Source organism: Xiphophorus hellerii, chromosome 10 (assembly GCF_003331165.1).
Source record: "Xiphophorus hellerii strain 12219 chromosome 10, Xiphophorus_hellerii-4.1, whole genome shotgun sequence".
Classification (NCBI taxonomy): domain Eukaryota; kingdom Metazoa; phylum Chordata; class Actinopteri; order Cyprinodontiformes; family Poeciliidae; genus Xiphophorus; species Xiphophorus hellerii.
In genome coordinates, this window is record NC_045681.1 from 22,949,244 (window position 1) to 22,965,566 (window position 16,323).

Sequence of the window (16,323 nt, forward strand, 5' to 3'; positions counted from 1 at the left end):
TGGTGGAACTTTAATCAAGTAAAAGTAACTTCACTGGATGAAGACAAAAACTTGTTTTAGCCAAAAATAAACCAAATTCATACCTACAGCTTTTGTTAAAGGTGAAAGAAATTGACTTGCAAAAATGTTTTGGTTTTTTTTGTCTGATTTTGTTGTTTTGCAATTATCCTATTTAGATCAATTATTTACATTTTGGTTACATGTAGTCAAATTAAGTTCATCAAACTTAATTTAATTAATTTTGTTTAACATGACAAGTTAATAATGTAATATGTTTACTTGGATAAAATTAATTTGAGTACTTGTAATAAATCAACTTTAAAAAAAAAAAGTTGGATTACCTTTCTTTTTTCAGTTCATTTTTAGCAAATGGGTTCATATTTAAGCCTCTCACTCTCTTCCATAGGGGGAGCTATAAAACATAAAATGAACATATGTAATGATTTATGTTTCTTTAACATAACTGGTGACAGAACTCGCCCAAAGCAGGTGGATGCCTTATTCTTTTATTAGCAAGGGAATTGAATGCTCCAATCTGTAGATTTTAAAAAAAAAAATTCATCTTTTATCGCTTCACTTTTTCTCTAAAAGTTGCCGCTTCTCAGGCGGCCCATCAGATCCTTGCCTCAAGAGATCTCAGACCCAGAAAGGACTTCAGCTGCAACTGAACTCCGAGCCGGCCTGCGCTCTGTGGGATTGGATGAGTCACTTTATCCCCCACTTTGTGTCCCATTACCCAGCAGTTGTAATGCTCACACCAGTGTAACGTGTCCCAGGTTGCAGATGGGGCAAGCCGAGCTGCCTTGAAATTTAAATTAACCTCAGCAGCATTGATGTGTGTGTCGGAGAACACAGGCGTCGGGTTACCTCCACCCTCGCTCCCGCCATGCAAACACACCTGTCGTACATACGGCCGAACAAAAGAAGGAACACACTCGAATCGGCCGGGAGAAATACTGACACGCACGTCTGCTAATAGTTTTCGGTTTGTCCGTTCTTGTGGCGAGTGGCTTTCCTTTAGGAGCGGCTGCTTTCAAAACCACCGCCAGAGTGTGTTAACAAGAGCAGGGGTGTGCTGGCGTGTGTGTGTTAGTGTGTGTGTGTGTGTGGCAGGAAATGTCAGGGAGAGAGGCTTACCATCTATTTTTTAGTACTGTTGAGCCTCCTGCTCGTCACGGGAGACTGCTTCAGGGCTTCCTTGAGATCAATATCATTTTCTGCACAACCAACTCCACAAATCAGAACATAGGAGCTGATTAAATGGGGCGTGGGTGAGAAAACATATGGCATATTCAAAAAACAGTCAGCATATCAATTAATAATTATCTGCACGTGTCTCCATGTACATATTTGGGTTCTCTTTGGGTACTCCAGCTCTCTCCCTCCCTCCCACCTCCCACAGTCCAAAAACAGCTGCGATTCCATTACAAATGTGCACAACACTTTGTCAATGTCAGAAATACAAAATTTTGCAATTGCAGTGTTTCCATTAAATAAGAAATGCAATTAAGATTACACCTGAATAAGTTTAAGTCACTAAAAATAACATGCCGCGCCATCATCCTGTTCTGTTACTTCTTTGTCGTGTTCTTTGTCTTTTCCATCAGTAGTAACATGCGGTTGTTGATCACATGACTCATGGGATGCAAAAAAAGTGTTTTGTGGTTTTGCGAAATAAAATAATTTTGATACAGTCGAAAAATTACCTTATCTTAGCAGAAATCTTTTTCATTAAAAATGTAAGCTGTTTTTTTTTTTCTTTTTTTAAAAATTGACATGTTTCCATTAAGCGAATTTATTTTCGGAATTCCAATTTGCACTATTATATATGATCAATGCAAACACAGCTTGATTACTGTAAATTATTCCTATAAGGTTCTTAAGGCATAAGTTAATATGTTGCTGTAAAGGACTCTACTTCTCTCTCAGAGTCGGAGACAGAGTGTAACTTTGCTTTTCTAAAACACTTTTAAGTTTTTTATTGTTGGAAGGAGCCAGTGGCCCATTTTGCCACCAAGTCAGTATTGATGTTCCCATCATATTTGAAAAAAGTTATTAAAAAAGTCTTATTAATTATAAGAAACACTAAATAGGCGCTGTAATTACAGTCTTTCCCCGTTGCTCTAGTTTCTTTTTACTGTGATGATTTTGAGGGCACTAAATGGCTGTTTATGTGGCCCTGAAGACTCAAGAGGGCCACACAATAAAGCTGTGCAAATATTATTTTAGCAGTCAAATCAAATCTGTTTTTATTTCTGTAGTGCCAAATGACATAAATGGGGAATATGTCCAATATTATTACATTTTAAGAACTACTCACTGAATACATAGAAAGGTATAGAATAACATAATATTTTAATAGGTTATTCGTACATTCTGCCATAAACAGCCCTTTGAGGACCTTCATGATCTTGATGTGGCCCGAAATGAAAATGAGTTTGACATCCCTTCCTTAAAGGGTTCTTTTTGCTGTTTTGTCACGCTTGAATGTTTTAGATCATCGAACAAATTTCCTGCTTAATTTTAATTTTATTGAGATATTTTCTAATTTACTTGTGTTTGTGCTGCTGTAGTACTTTTAATTTGTCCCCACTGGGTTCAGCAAAGAAATATCTTTGTCTTATCTTAAGAAGACAACATGTTTCTGTCTGGAGTTGTTGTTGCAGTGAACACTACAAATGAATCCAAACCCTGAACAATCATCATTCTCTTAACAACCCAGTTGTTTCTACCATATTTTCATATTACATTAGCGCATTATATTATACTTAATTAAATATTCTTTTTTTTTTTTTTTACAGTCCTCAATAGTTGCTATTTTACAAATGTTGTTGTGCTTTCTTGCACAGTGACAGTAAAGGAATTTCCACTGTAAATCTCTGTCTGGCTGATGGGTTAGACAGCCAGGTGGAGAGATGTTGGAGTAGGGGATAAGATCCTTGACCATTGTGATTGACAGAAGAAATGGTTTGAACTTCCTCCGCGTCTCTCCTTCAATAGACCAATGTATTATTCCCAACTCCTTTGTGAGACTCTTGTTTCACATTTCCCTCTCGGTTAGCTCGACTCCTACATTAACCTACTTCAGATGTCATTGAATGGCATAAAATCACTAGAAGTCTAAAGTGTATCCATATTTCCAGTGAAATGATTTTGAAGTGGTACTGCATTTACACAACTACATGACATCCTGTGCTGGTAATGAACATTAAAGAACCAAAGTGAGAGCCTAAAATGACTCCTCAGGAAACTCCCCAGCAGCTCAAGGGCATTTGGAAAGTGCTTCACCCAACGAATGTAAGTCAGACAGCAGAGAGGCGCTGATCCCGTGTGGCACTATCCTTTCATTTCTCGCAAGAAGTAGGTCACAGAAGATGATGGGTGCAGTCCCGGCCTTTCTGCACAAGTTATTTTTTTGTGATATTCATGAATAACTTATTGGTCTCGCTCTGCTCTGGAGGCATTAGTGTGTCGAACACAAGGAAAACCCTTGTTGACAAACCCTTTCCCACATCTCGGACATCGGATTTCATTATTCAGCACCACATCAGGCTGTTTTCCGCTGGAGAGAGAGCCGATGAGTACATCTCGGGGTTTAGGCCGTAATGGATTCAATTATGCCTCCCGTTCAAATGCATTTCCCTGTTTTTGCAGTCTTGGTCTGGTATTGACTGTTTCATCAGTAGGAGCTCAAATGCATTTGTGCGTGTTGCTCTTTGCCATATGCTCCGGCGAAATGGAAAGTTCACTTCCCTGCTGCCTCCTTTAATGGACTGACCGGCCACGACCTCTTAAATGTTATTTATAAAGCACACGGGAGTGACTGCATTATAGATAATTCATAGAGACACCCTGGCTGCTTAATAAGGATGTTAGATGGAAAGAAAACAGCAGCTGGGGTAATCTAGTTAAGAGGACCAAAAGCTTCCAGTTTTACAACCACAAAATAACAAACCTGCAAAGTCCTGCATGACGTAGAAAATACATGTGACAAAGACATGCTGACAACACAAATAACCTAAAAAAATATAGTTATTACATTTTCTCTCATCATTTGTAAAGTGTTATCACCTGTGCCAAAAATAATGCACTTTGCAATCATTTAAAATTTTTATTTCAGCCTCCACTGTCTGACATAGTGAGGTCTGAGGCCCCCAAATTGTAATCACAGATCCAAATAAGATGGTCATTAGTGAGTCCTTCATGTTCCTGTAATTACTTCGAGTGACAGCCATTTTCTAATCTCAATATAAAAACTGTCCTTGTTTAGATTGCTGTTCTCACATTTCTTGCACCATTTGAATATTTACTTGTCAGACCAATCTAATTTGACATCTTGATAATTAAGTGGGATGTCTGAAGCATTTTCTATGCCATCCATCTGGTTTAAATGAAAAATTAAATATAAATCACAGAAGTAAATTTTTATATAAGTAAGATTGACTGCCTTGGAAAAAGTATTTTTAGCCCTAAACCTTTTCGCGCTTCTCCACATTGCAGTCACAAACTTCCACACTTGCATAGGAATTTAAAACTGATGGACCAACACAGAGTACTGCATGACTGTGAAGGAGGACAGTTTTAACATGTTTTCATACATAGAAATCAGAAAAGTGTGGTTTGCATTTGTAATTAGCCTCACTGAGTCAATCAGAGCCATTTTTTTATACCTGCTAGTCATTTGGGGTTTATCTCTCTAAACTCATCTAGAAACTGATTTTTTTTTTCTTTTGCAAAATAGCTAAAGCTCAGCCAGGTTGGGTAGATTATCTGATCTGACTATCCTTCCCATAGATTCTTAGTTGGATTTACATCTATGCTTTGATAGAGCCATTCTAACAGATGAATACACTTGGATCTAAACTATTCCATTGTGACTGAATGTTTAGCATTGTTTCCCTGTTGGAAGGTGAACTTTCGCTCCAGTCTCAAGTCTTTTGCTGCCTCAAAATCTTTCCTCCTGGATTGTCCTGTACTTAACTGCAGCCATCTTCCGTTGTAGCCTCCTTCAGTGATGAAGGGGTCTACGCTTCATGTGGCATGTCTGAAAAGAATTGCCACATGATGCTGCCACCATTATGTCTGACAATGGGGATGGTGTATTCACACTCCTCCACTTCTCGCCCCCATTCCCTGCTGACCTCTCCCCCCCTACACACACACACACACACACACACAGAGTTTTGGATGTAGTTAAGTGTTGGTCACATCCAACGAGACCTTCTTCCACATTTGCCCGCAGCCCTCCAGACACCCATCCATGGTGGCAAGCTGGAAATGAAACCTTTTAGCAATGGTTTTCTTAATGCTACTCTTCTACAAAGGCCAGATATGTAAAACTGAAAACTTCTTATCCCATTAAACGGATTATTCTTCTTTAGCTGTGAATGTCTGCGGCTTCTAGAGTTACAGTTGGGCTGTTAGCTACTTCATGTCAATTTATGTAGTTGGCTATGTCTTGTTCAATTAGCAGTTGTGTCATTCCATCCATCCGTCCGTCTGTCCGTCCATCATCTTACACTCTCATCCCTAGTAGGGTCAGGAGGGGTACTGGTGCCTATCTCCAGCGGTCAATGGGCGAGAGGCGGGGTTCACCCCAGGCAGGTCGTCAGTCCATCACAGTCCATTTCAGATAATGGATTAAAAATGTACAAAGCTTGGGATATCATTTCAGAACTTAGATTTACTGCAGAAAAATTAGTTGAACACATATGTACACCTACCCTGGTACAATCCACCCCCTTGTTCTACTCCTTGCTTCGTCCAAAGGGTCTGGTCCTACAGCTATTGTGAAATGACTGCTTCCTGGAGGGGTGGACTCTCTTTTAAGTTTGACCTGATTTTATCCAAAGACTAACGTTTGGACATGATACATTTCCAGTAAGCTTTGAAAGTTACTGGAAATTATGTTCGTTGTAAACTACCGTCCCCCAAGGATTCCAAGGGAGAAGTGCCGAGCTGAACAACATCTTTGCCAGCAATAAAATGTCTTAAACATTCCTCTTGCTCCAATTTAAATTTCTCAATATTTGGAAGCATGGCCAACGCGGACTGAATGTCTTTGTTCACATCCTCCGCTCCACTGTCATTGCCAAACTACAACCCTATTTAGGCAGACTACAATTCTAAAACAGCACAGAAACTCAACGCCATTGTTCACAACTCTTCCTTTTCGCTGATTGGCCCAGTTGAAAATCAACTAGAGAAATAAAGTCAGAGAAATTCCAGATGATGCAGTGAAGGGAGATGAGAATCAAGTGGAATTGCATAGGAAGGCAGTTGTCATTGTGGTTAATGTGCACCACACAAAACACATATTTCATGTTCATTTCACAGTTATACTTTATCTTGTGTTGAGCTAAGAACATACACCAACGTTTGCAGCTGTAACAAAATGTGTTAAAGTTCCAAACGTTTGATTAACTGCTCTGAAGCAGTGTGTCTTTATTGTTTTCAATGAGACAAACTCACAGAACATCATATTAACTTGAAAATGCCGTTTTTACTTGTATTAGATGGGTCTATAATATTAGGACTCTGCTGAGAAACATATTACGCAGAGCGTGATAATAGCACTGTCAGACCATTGATATTGCTAACTGTGTCTTGACCACTGTAGAGGAGCGTTGAGATACATGCACCACTGGATAAAACCCATTTGTATCCCATTTCTGGAGTTCACTGCTTTTACTTGCTTAGTGTAGAGACAAGGCCATCAACTCAGCCAACAAAAAGTTCTAATGGCCTCCAGAAAGATGAATTATTTATCTGGACTACATTACATCCACCTCAGTCTGTCTGTGTACGAAAATGTTTTATTTCCTCTCTTCAACAGCAAGGAAATCCTTGAGATTCCCTATTATTGTCTAGATACATGCCACACCTGCTTGTGGTGATTTAGGATTTTAGGTTCTGTTTGTGACTACACCACAGTGCTGATGGTGGAGGACTCCTCTGACTTGCCCTGCCTGCTGGGCAACGATTTGAGATACTCCAAGTGTCTGCGGGCATCCTCCTGATTTGCACGGACGTAGTAGACCAGGTAGGAAATGACCATGGTGAACCAGCCAAACATAACAACCAGCATAGCTACATCTGTAGTCCTCTTCATCACCACACACAGGTCTATATCCGGTTCCAACAGGAACGCAAGTCCTTGAACTCCTATTTCCTCTGGATCAGACGTCTGGCACACTATACCCGTCAGCGAGGCTGGCTCCAGGTCCACACGGGGCAATGCCATCTGCAAATTGCAGTCGCAAAGCCACGGATTGTTCGTCAGGTTGGCGCGAGCTCGAAGGCCCTCAAAGGCGTCAGGGTTAAAGTTCACCAACTTGTTTGAAGACAGATCCAGGAACTGCAGGGAGGAGCTGAGTCCTCTGAATGCTCCAGGCTCCAGCTGGCTTATCTCGTTGTGCGACAGGTCCAGTTCTACTAAGTGGGTCAAACCAGCAAACGCATTCGTTGGAACTGCGGATAGAAGATTGAAGTCAAGGTAGACACGTTGCGTGTCGTTGGGGATGTCCTCTGGGATCTCCGTGAGCTGCAGATTGCTGCAACGCATCGTCTTGCCTCCACTCTCCGTCTCAGAGCAGTAGCACCTCTTGGAGCAAGTGGTGGCAGCATGATGGAAGCAGAAGGCCATCAAGACCAAGCTGTGCAACAGCAAACACATGACCACCGAGTAACGCAGTAGCCAGACTGCAGCCAGGTGCATGGTGGGCAACGGGCATGCTCCAGGGAAGACCGCAGGAGTTCAGGGTGGAAGTCCACATCAACCTCCCCTGGTGCTGACGAACCTACAGCGGGAAAAGCAACAGATGGTCAGAAGCGAAGGAGAGAGAGAGGTCTATGTTTTGAACAACAAAAAATGGAAAAATATCAAATGCAAGTGATTAGCACCATTCTTCAAACAGAGTTGTCATCTATTGGTGGTACAGCCTTTTATCTAATTGCAGTGTGGAGGCAGCAGGAAAGCTGCATTTTCAAAAAACAGGATCAAACACAGGCTTTAACTCTGCACAATAAACAAGCACAAAAAAGTGGATGATGTTGCTCTGTCTCTTTTATAATTGACGGACCTGCAGCGCGAGGCTATTTCGGTCCCCAGACCCTTGCATTAACATACTGATCTAACACCATGTGAAACAAAATGTTACAAGCTGAACCTGATCTAAATCTGGCCGCATTTTCAGAGTTAACAGTTTACCACTCTGCTTATTGCTAGAATGTCCTTCTTTGGATTGTTTGAGCGAGTCACTAAAAGGCGCAGTTGCTCAGAAGTGCAAGTAACACAAAGCTTGTCCATCTGTCCTCTAAATTACAGTTTATTTTCTGTACCTCGGCTATTGAAAATAGCAGGCCCTACCCACCCTAACACACTTCATTAATAGCTGATCAGGACTACTGCCTATCCTGTTACTAATCCTCCTAAAGAAAAGTCTCTCAGTGAGTGTAGCATCACCGTTGGCCATGCAATCCTTTTGTTGAGGTAAATGCTAACATCGTAAACAGCGACGAGGCCAACAAACCTGACAGTGTGATGCCCCGTCTTTGTGCTCGGACAAAATGAAAAAAAACACACAAAAAAACAAAACGTAATTCAATCACGCTTGTTAATTTCTTCTAAATGCCAAGAGACTGGGTAAGATCTGCTTACCGAGATAACAAAATGAAATGGACCTCTATGTACCTTGAAGTATCGCATGACACGGGTGGGTTGAGGACAGTGCTGCTTCTGTGTGATTGCTGGAAAAACAGCTAAGCAGTCGTATCTTCGTTTGGAAAACAGGAGAAATGTTTTGATCCAAAGAGCCAATGGAATTTCACTTTTCCTTGCAAAAGTATCAATACCCCTTTTTTTTTTACATTTTGTCCTGGACTGACTTTAAGATTTTATAAAATAGTTTAAGTGAGTAGTTCACAGTTAAACAAAAGGAACTCTAGTTTGTTTACCTAGAAAGCTTGGTTCATTTGGGGAGATGCGAATCAAACTTTGATGCGGACCAAAAAAGTGAACTGGTCCGTCTGAAAACCGAGGTCTCTGATTGGTTGAAGTAAACTCTTGGTGCGGTTCAAATGCTACGCAGACTGGAGACCACTCAACAAACAATAAGTAAATTATAGTGCAGGGCATTCTGGGTAAATACTACTAAAATAAATGCTAGGGTCTAGCGCTAGCAGGAGAAATGGCCTGTAGACAAAAGAGAAGTCCTACAACCACTAAAATCTGATACCATTCCATTTTTGTTTACATTTCGTGAAGAAGGAAGTTGCGCTCGGTGTCTTCTTCAGAGGTTTTCATGTTGTTTCTTTCAGTGGTCCTTGGTGCAGCGTCACCACAGGCAAGGGGGCAAAAGGGGCAGGTTTTCCAAAGAGTTTGGTTTCACACAGTGCAGTGTGAAAGAGAGCCACACCAACTGAAAATGTAACAAATGTTGCAATTTTGATTTGATCCCCAATCTACCCGAGTCTATTAGACGATCAGGTATGAAAACACCTTAAATTTCTTCTTTTCTGCTGTCCACACATGGCATCTTTATGCTGGATTTCCAGCTGTACATTTAATCAAATGAAGCTTAATCTGCAGCTTCAGTCGGTGCAAGTTAAACATCTCAAAGGGAAGCTGGATCATCCTCAATCAGCAGATTGTTTCTCATTGGTTACCAACGGATGAGGAATCTAAATTGAAACTGAGTACAAAAAGCCCCACAAGTGTGCTCGTTTTGCATCTTAACCTAAAAGCTTGCACAGTAAGAACCCCACTTGTGCTTGGTCTACATCCCCAGAATAGAAAAGTTGCCTTCTAAAATAGATTCAGAGCACTGCCGAGAGATCAGTTAGACACTTTTATGATCTGTAATAATTCATCCGTGCGTGGCATGTCGGTCTTTCAATCTTTGACCGAAATCTCAACCGGCCAGAGAAAATTACAACTTCAAACAGACAAATTAAAAAAACCCAGATGTGCTGTCAGTGATTTAAAAGCATGGAGAATCCTAAATGTTAGCTCATTTAAATTAGATTTCTTTTATCTGCTCTTTGTCCATAGCAGTAAAGTTAACAAGGAAGATAAATATGCAAATTATGCACTACTTTATGTTGGTCTATCCCATAAAATCCTTATTAATAACACTGGTGTTTGTGTTTGCAGTGCATAAAGCAGCTATTTTTTACAGCACTGTATCCCTGAATCTTCCTCAAGGCCAAGATAAGACACTTTCAAATGTCTAATCGCATGGAGAAAAAAAAGACAACAGGATGCAAGTACAAAGCCTTGTACATTTGACACTAGGCCTTTGCAAAAGGGTGCATTTTTCCCTTCCTGTTTGCCAGGCTGGTATTTCAGCGAGAGATAATTGGGGAGCAGAAGAGGGCTACCGATGAAGGAGGAGTAGGAGGAAGAGGAGGAGGAGGACGAGGAGGAGGTGAAAACATGTGAACAAGAAGTGAAATTGGACACATGAGGAGCTCAGGCTTGTGGGAGAAAGAATGATATCAAGGGGATTTAAGGCGAGGGGTAAGATTACAGTGACAACACAGAGGACATTGCAAGACACTAATGAGATATGGAGGAAAGGGGCAAATGTTTGGCAGGAGGAAGAGTTAAGTGGTTGAAGATGGAGGCAAGTTCTGGATGAGATCAAGGCAGAAATGGATAGAGTGTAAGGGTGGCACAGCAAACACAATAAGTCAGACGGAGGCTCTGCTGGCGTCTCCCTAAAATTGATGGAGTTTTGCCCTCATTGTTATTTATGCCGCTTTTAATTTACGCAGGAAATGCAACGCTCTGGGAATAAATCCGGCGCTGTCGCAGCAGCCACAGGTCAGACTCACTTCATAAATCCCCTGTCGGGGCCGCTCTGTAAAAAGCCACCGGCTGCATAAGGGAGCCATTATGGGGGACTCAAACCCAACCATCACAGCAAATGAAATGCAGCAAATATTTATCAAAGCGGTCAGTTTTAATGTATGGATCAGGCATTTTAATGGAATTCATTCACTGCTTGGTTCTGAATTGGATAAAAAGCAATTAGAAAAGGTGGGGGGGGGGAATGAAAATAAAAAAAAATCTACTTTTGAAGTTATGCAACCTGAATTTATGCTCCTTAGCTGATTAATGATGATGACAGGCTTTGCATAGAACTGCTAAAACAACCTTTTGGACTTCATGAATCTACAAGCAGTAAATTGGCTCTTTAATAATAATAATAGTAATAGCTCAAATTTATATAGCGCTTGAAAACAGTGCTTTTAATTTTTAAAAATGAGCTTCGGATAGACTAATAAAAAGTAATAATACCGTCAATATAGTGAAGATATTTTAAGACTTAGCACACACAAAAAAAAATCAATAACGTTTAAATACTTGGTCAAATTAAAAAAAATTAATAGAAAATGTACTCAAAATATAAAAATAAATTTAAGTTCGGTTTAATATTAGTTTCTTCTTTTTGGGGTAAGAACTCATTTTGACGCTAAAAACTCTACAGTGACACCTTTACGCGTAATGATTGGCATCGCGCGCACTCACGTCGCTGCTCCCGTTTCTGCTCTCGTCTCCATGGCGCGTCTCTGGGTGGATGGAGCGGCTCCCCCGCTGGTCAGCGCCGCGGATCGGTCCGCGCCAACCAGGCGGCTCCGCTCAACCTCTGCACCCGATCCGCTGCGGGAAACCCGCGGACGCGTCTCTGGAAATGGCTCCTGCGCTCCGCGGCTCCTCTCCGCTGACCGAAAACCTTCTCCTCTTTTGTTGTCGTTGTAGTTTATGTTTCCACGCAACCACAAAACCCGGGCAACGTGAACTGACCCCGCGGGGGTTATGCGGTTTCATGGATTCTTAAAAAAAAAAAGAGAGAAAAAAAAAAAGTGCACATAAACCCCCCCCCCCCCCCCCCCGTTTGTTCCCCCTTCCCGGTGAATGCAGAGCGAGTGAAGCGCGCGGGACTCACGGTGCGACTCAAGGGTGAGCGCGCGCACTGAAGGCTGTTCTCCTCTGCAGCTGCAGCTGAACGCGTGCAGAGCAAATTCATGTAAATAGCTGTTTTTGTGATAGTCCAGCTGAACGCGTTCACTCGCTGTGCTGATTGCCGGGACTGAAGGGGGCCTGATGTGCGTCGAGCATCAGGTGCCACTAAGTGAGCGGCCCCTCCCACACACACTCACACACACACACACACACACACACACACACACACAAAACACGCAGAAATGATCTCATGCGATGCTAGCAGCCCACACTAATCATGTTTGATCTGAAAGCTTGTTGTTTCAAACATGCCAGCCTGGCTGCCAGGTTTGGGGATCCTCGGCCGCTTTTTTCCTGCCTGCTGCGAGCCGATAAGGAAGCTCAAATCAAATTCACTATAAAAACAGCTATATGAGAGAGAGAGAGAGAGTGAGTCAGCCAAGCAGCGAGGCCTGAGGTATTAAAGGAATTAAAATCAATAAAGTGGGATACTCCACCCAGGCTCGCCCTGGTGCTGTCAGAGTTTTTTTATGATTAACTTCTTTTGCTTTCTTTGTGGGATGCACTTAAAATCATATTTCGTTGCTCTTTAAGTGAGATATAATATCCCCCTTTTGACAATTTGAAATGTATTAATAAAATGTATGAGACAGTACTGTAGGCCCAACACACTCCTTTATTTGCTGCTGGGGTTTTTTTTGTTGTTTTTTTGCATTTGATTTTGGAAGACAGTTACTTCACTGCTGTCTGTCTGTCAGCAAGCATGTGCTTTGTGATGTTTTCTATACAGCCGTGTTCAGCAAATGACACGGCTGTATAGACCTTTTAAATATTATTTAAAAGGTCTTTTAATTTTAGTTACTCCATCCACCAAGTGAAACAAGATAATTTCACACAGACTGATGTTTTATTTCTGTTAATTCTGATCATTTTCTGCTCATTTACACAAAACACAACATTGTAAAAATACAACGTGACATCGGACTATTATTTTTACCAACATTTTTAATTCAGAAATGTTGGGTTAAAGCTGCAGTTTGTAACTTTTATTATATATATATATATATATATATATATATATATATATATATATATATATATATATATATATATATATATATATATATATATATATTGTACATATTTGTTAAAATTATCATTATGTCACAACAGTATAAAAAAGACAGATAATCTGTGGAAAAAAATCGAGCTCCTCTGTCTTCTCCCAGTTCTCAAATTACCGACTGTAGAAACACACAACTCAGTCAGAAACAACCAATCAGAGCCAGGAGGAGGGTCTTAGTGCTGTCAATCACTCTTGTGCTCACCGTCTGCTCTTGCTCTCTGCTACTCAGCCTGCCAAGGATGGCAAGGTTAGTTAGCATGGCCACCATTGATGGCAGATAGATGGTTTTCCTGGAACTGTGAGTTGTTTCTCTGCCATTAGCACATCGAGAAGCATTGATTGACAGCGCTAATACCCTCAAACCTCTTAGCTCTGATTGGTTGTTTTTGGTCGGGAGTGGTGCATTTCTTCAGACGACAGTAACAGCACAGGGAGGGGATAGAAGAGATAAATCTTTTCATATTTTAGCTGTCTGATAACATTCTGTCACGACATGGTGACAATTTTAACAAATATGGAAAAAACATATTTTCTATAAAAGTTACATGCTACAGCTTTAATGAGTAGTATGTTTAACACTTCCTTAAGGGCTGTTCTTTTCAAAAGGAATAGTCTTTTGAAAAGGCTAAAGCACTCACATTCTGTACAAAAATACAGAATTTAAAAATATATATATTACCAAAATAATTTTTTTTTTTTTTTTCAGTGTACCCGCTCAACAAAAGAACTAAACATGCAACATTTTCATCAAACAAGTAAAGTCGTTGGGGCATTACATAATGTAGCTGTGGAGTAAATGCTCCATGTACAGAGTCATGTCTTCTGCCCTGTCAATAAAAGCCTCTAGTCCTGAAAACAACACAAAGTCATCAGATTTTCCTGGAAATGCAGCTGTAAGTCATTGCAGCAAAGTCACTGACTGAACTGCAATCAGCTTGGACTTGATAGTTTTATTTTATAACTTGGCTCGGATTGCATTTGAATCAGTCTATATAATTGGACTGAATGGACTATATGTTCCTCTGTAAATTGGAGCTGTTTGGTTTGTAAAATGATTTGAGAGAACAATTGTTGTGGATTGATGCCACATAAATAATCAAACATTGAACTTGTAGTATGCTTTAATGTCCAATCGAAAGATCCAATTGTGCTTACACATCAACTTCAGTAGTTCTACATAAAGTTTTTTTCTCATGATGCCATCAGTTTTATAAAGTACACCACTTCCTACTACAATCAAGTAACCTTCTCTGTACTTAGTGTTCTCAGGCTTACAAGCTTCAGCCGTATTGCTCTTAATATAATGATGGTCATTATAGTAATTGGAGTAGAATTTATACAGCACTCTAGTCATGCTGACCACTGAAAGCTCTTTACACATCCTCTTTACTCGCTAACATTAAAGCCACCGATAAGCAGATGAGTAGGCAACTTTGAGTTGCTCTGTCCAGGGTCACATTGCTATATGGCAGGGGAGGAAGCAGGAATCAAACCCACAACCTCCAGAAGCAAGGCAGCAGTAGAAACCTGCCCCTTGTTCCATGCTTTGCTCCTACTGAGAAATGATGGCTTCCTGTATGTGTGGACTCTGTTGAAGGTTGAAACAATTGGATCTCATTTTGCCAAGTTGCTAACGTTTGGCTGTGATGTATGTAGCGCGACAACACTATTATGAAGGAAGCTATGAAGAAGCTTAGAGGAGGCTACGTGATGATTTATTTTTTAAGTGACGAAAATAAATCTCTGCTGATTTATTTTCATTTTATTGCCAGCAATAAGATGTCTTAATCATTCCTCTTGCTCCAACATTAATGGCTCAATATTTGGTAGCGTGGCCAACATGGACTGAATGCCTTCGTTAACTTCCTCCGCTGCCGTTGCCAAACTGCAACCAGAAGCAGATTACAATTCTGAAACAGCGCCAGAACTCGACACCATTGTTCACAACTCCTCCTTTTCGCTGTTTGGACAGATTTAAATATATCTTGAGAAAATGGGCTTTGCACATGCAAAATGTGAGCGACACCGCGTTCACACTCACATCCAACGAGACTTTGTTCCCCTCATCGTTTTTCATCTTGGCGTTTATTGTTGAATTCTCTGTTGTTTCCCGCAAATAACCTTACAGACCTGATGCACGACTAGCTGGAGAATTTTCTTGCCCGTCGTCTTTGCCTCATTGTTGACTGGTAAGGCAGAAATGACTCAAAAAATGTGTCAGGAAACACAATGACTTGCACTACCTTTGCCAACGTAACATTGTTTGACATGGGTTTGCTCGACAAATGCTCTACTTCCTCACAGGTGCGGAAGTAGAGCATTATGCCAATTGCGTAGGATGGCAGTGACCTGGTCAGTAGACCCAATTTAATTTTAGGTTTAAAATGGCCACAGGACATGCCTCTAAAAATAAAGATCTTCGACCTAAAGTACAGTCTCAAATAAAAATCTTGAGTCTGTATTGCTTTTGAAATAATGGCTTCTTCCTTGCAAAGTGACCTTTCGGCATAAAAGAATAGTTTTCTCTGGATAATGGCAATCTTTTACCAGTTTTGGTTAGCATACGCACATTTCACACAAAAACATATTAATCTTCTAAACAAAATATTCATCGGCTCTCTGAATAGTGGGATGGCTGGATGTTTCCATGGTGTTCACATGTGCGTATGTTTGTTTGAACAGATAAAAGTGGCAACGTTGGGTGAAACTGTACCCAACTGGCCCAAACCGGCGAAGCTCTGCAATTCTCTTCCTGAAATCTCGGCTGATTTATTGTCATTTTTATCCCATGATGTCACAGAGGCCTCACCACCTCATCACCACTACAGCAAATCATGACATTTTTATTCAAGAAAAAGCTAATAGAAAATTCTTTAAACACCTCTATTTCTCATTATTCTGTCATTTGGCAAATAAAAACAAATTCTGGCAACCCTGAAAACACGAGCAGTTTGGTCTAACTTACTATGAGAAAAAATTTATTTTGTGTCTTTGTCACTATGTGGTTTTAACGTGAATTAAATTAAATGAATGCTATTGTTGCTAAACCTTTTACAGCACGTTGTCTAAGTGGATGTCTTTGTCAATTAAAGGAGGATCAGATAGACGCAAAAGCACATGACGGGGAAACAGGGGAAATAGGATTACTGTCTTCATAGACAGAGAAGAGCGCTCTGGCAGTCGGTCCATCTCAGCTTTATTAAATTACGTTAGACGCTCCAACGTGGTT

At 40.7% G+C, this 16,323-nt stretch overlaps 1 protein-coding gene across 1 annotated transcript; it reads right to left on the bottom strand.

The window, feature by feature from the left end:
* Positions 1–554: 554 nt before the first annotated feature.
* On the bottom strand, positions 555–12,278 carry lrrc3ca (leucine rich repeat containing 3Ca). The gene is made up of 2 exons (XM_032573436.1): positions 11,534–12,278; positions 555–7,799 (listed from the first exon to the last, which is right to left on the bottom strand). The coding sequence occupies exon 2, from the start codon at positions 7,715–7,717 to the stop codon at positions 6,923–6,925; it is 795 nt and encodes a 264-aa protein (XP_032429327.1). The 5' UTR covers positions 7,718–7,799; positions 11,534–12,278; the 3' UTR covers positions 555–6,922.
* Positions 12,279–16,323: the final 4,045 nt, after the last annotated feature.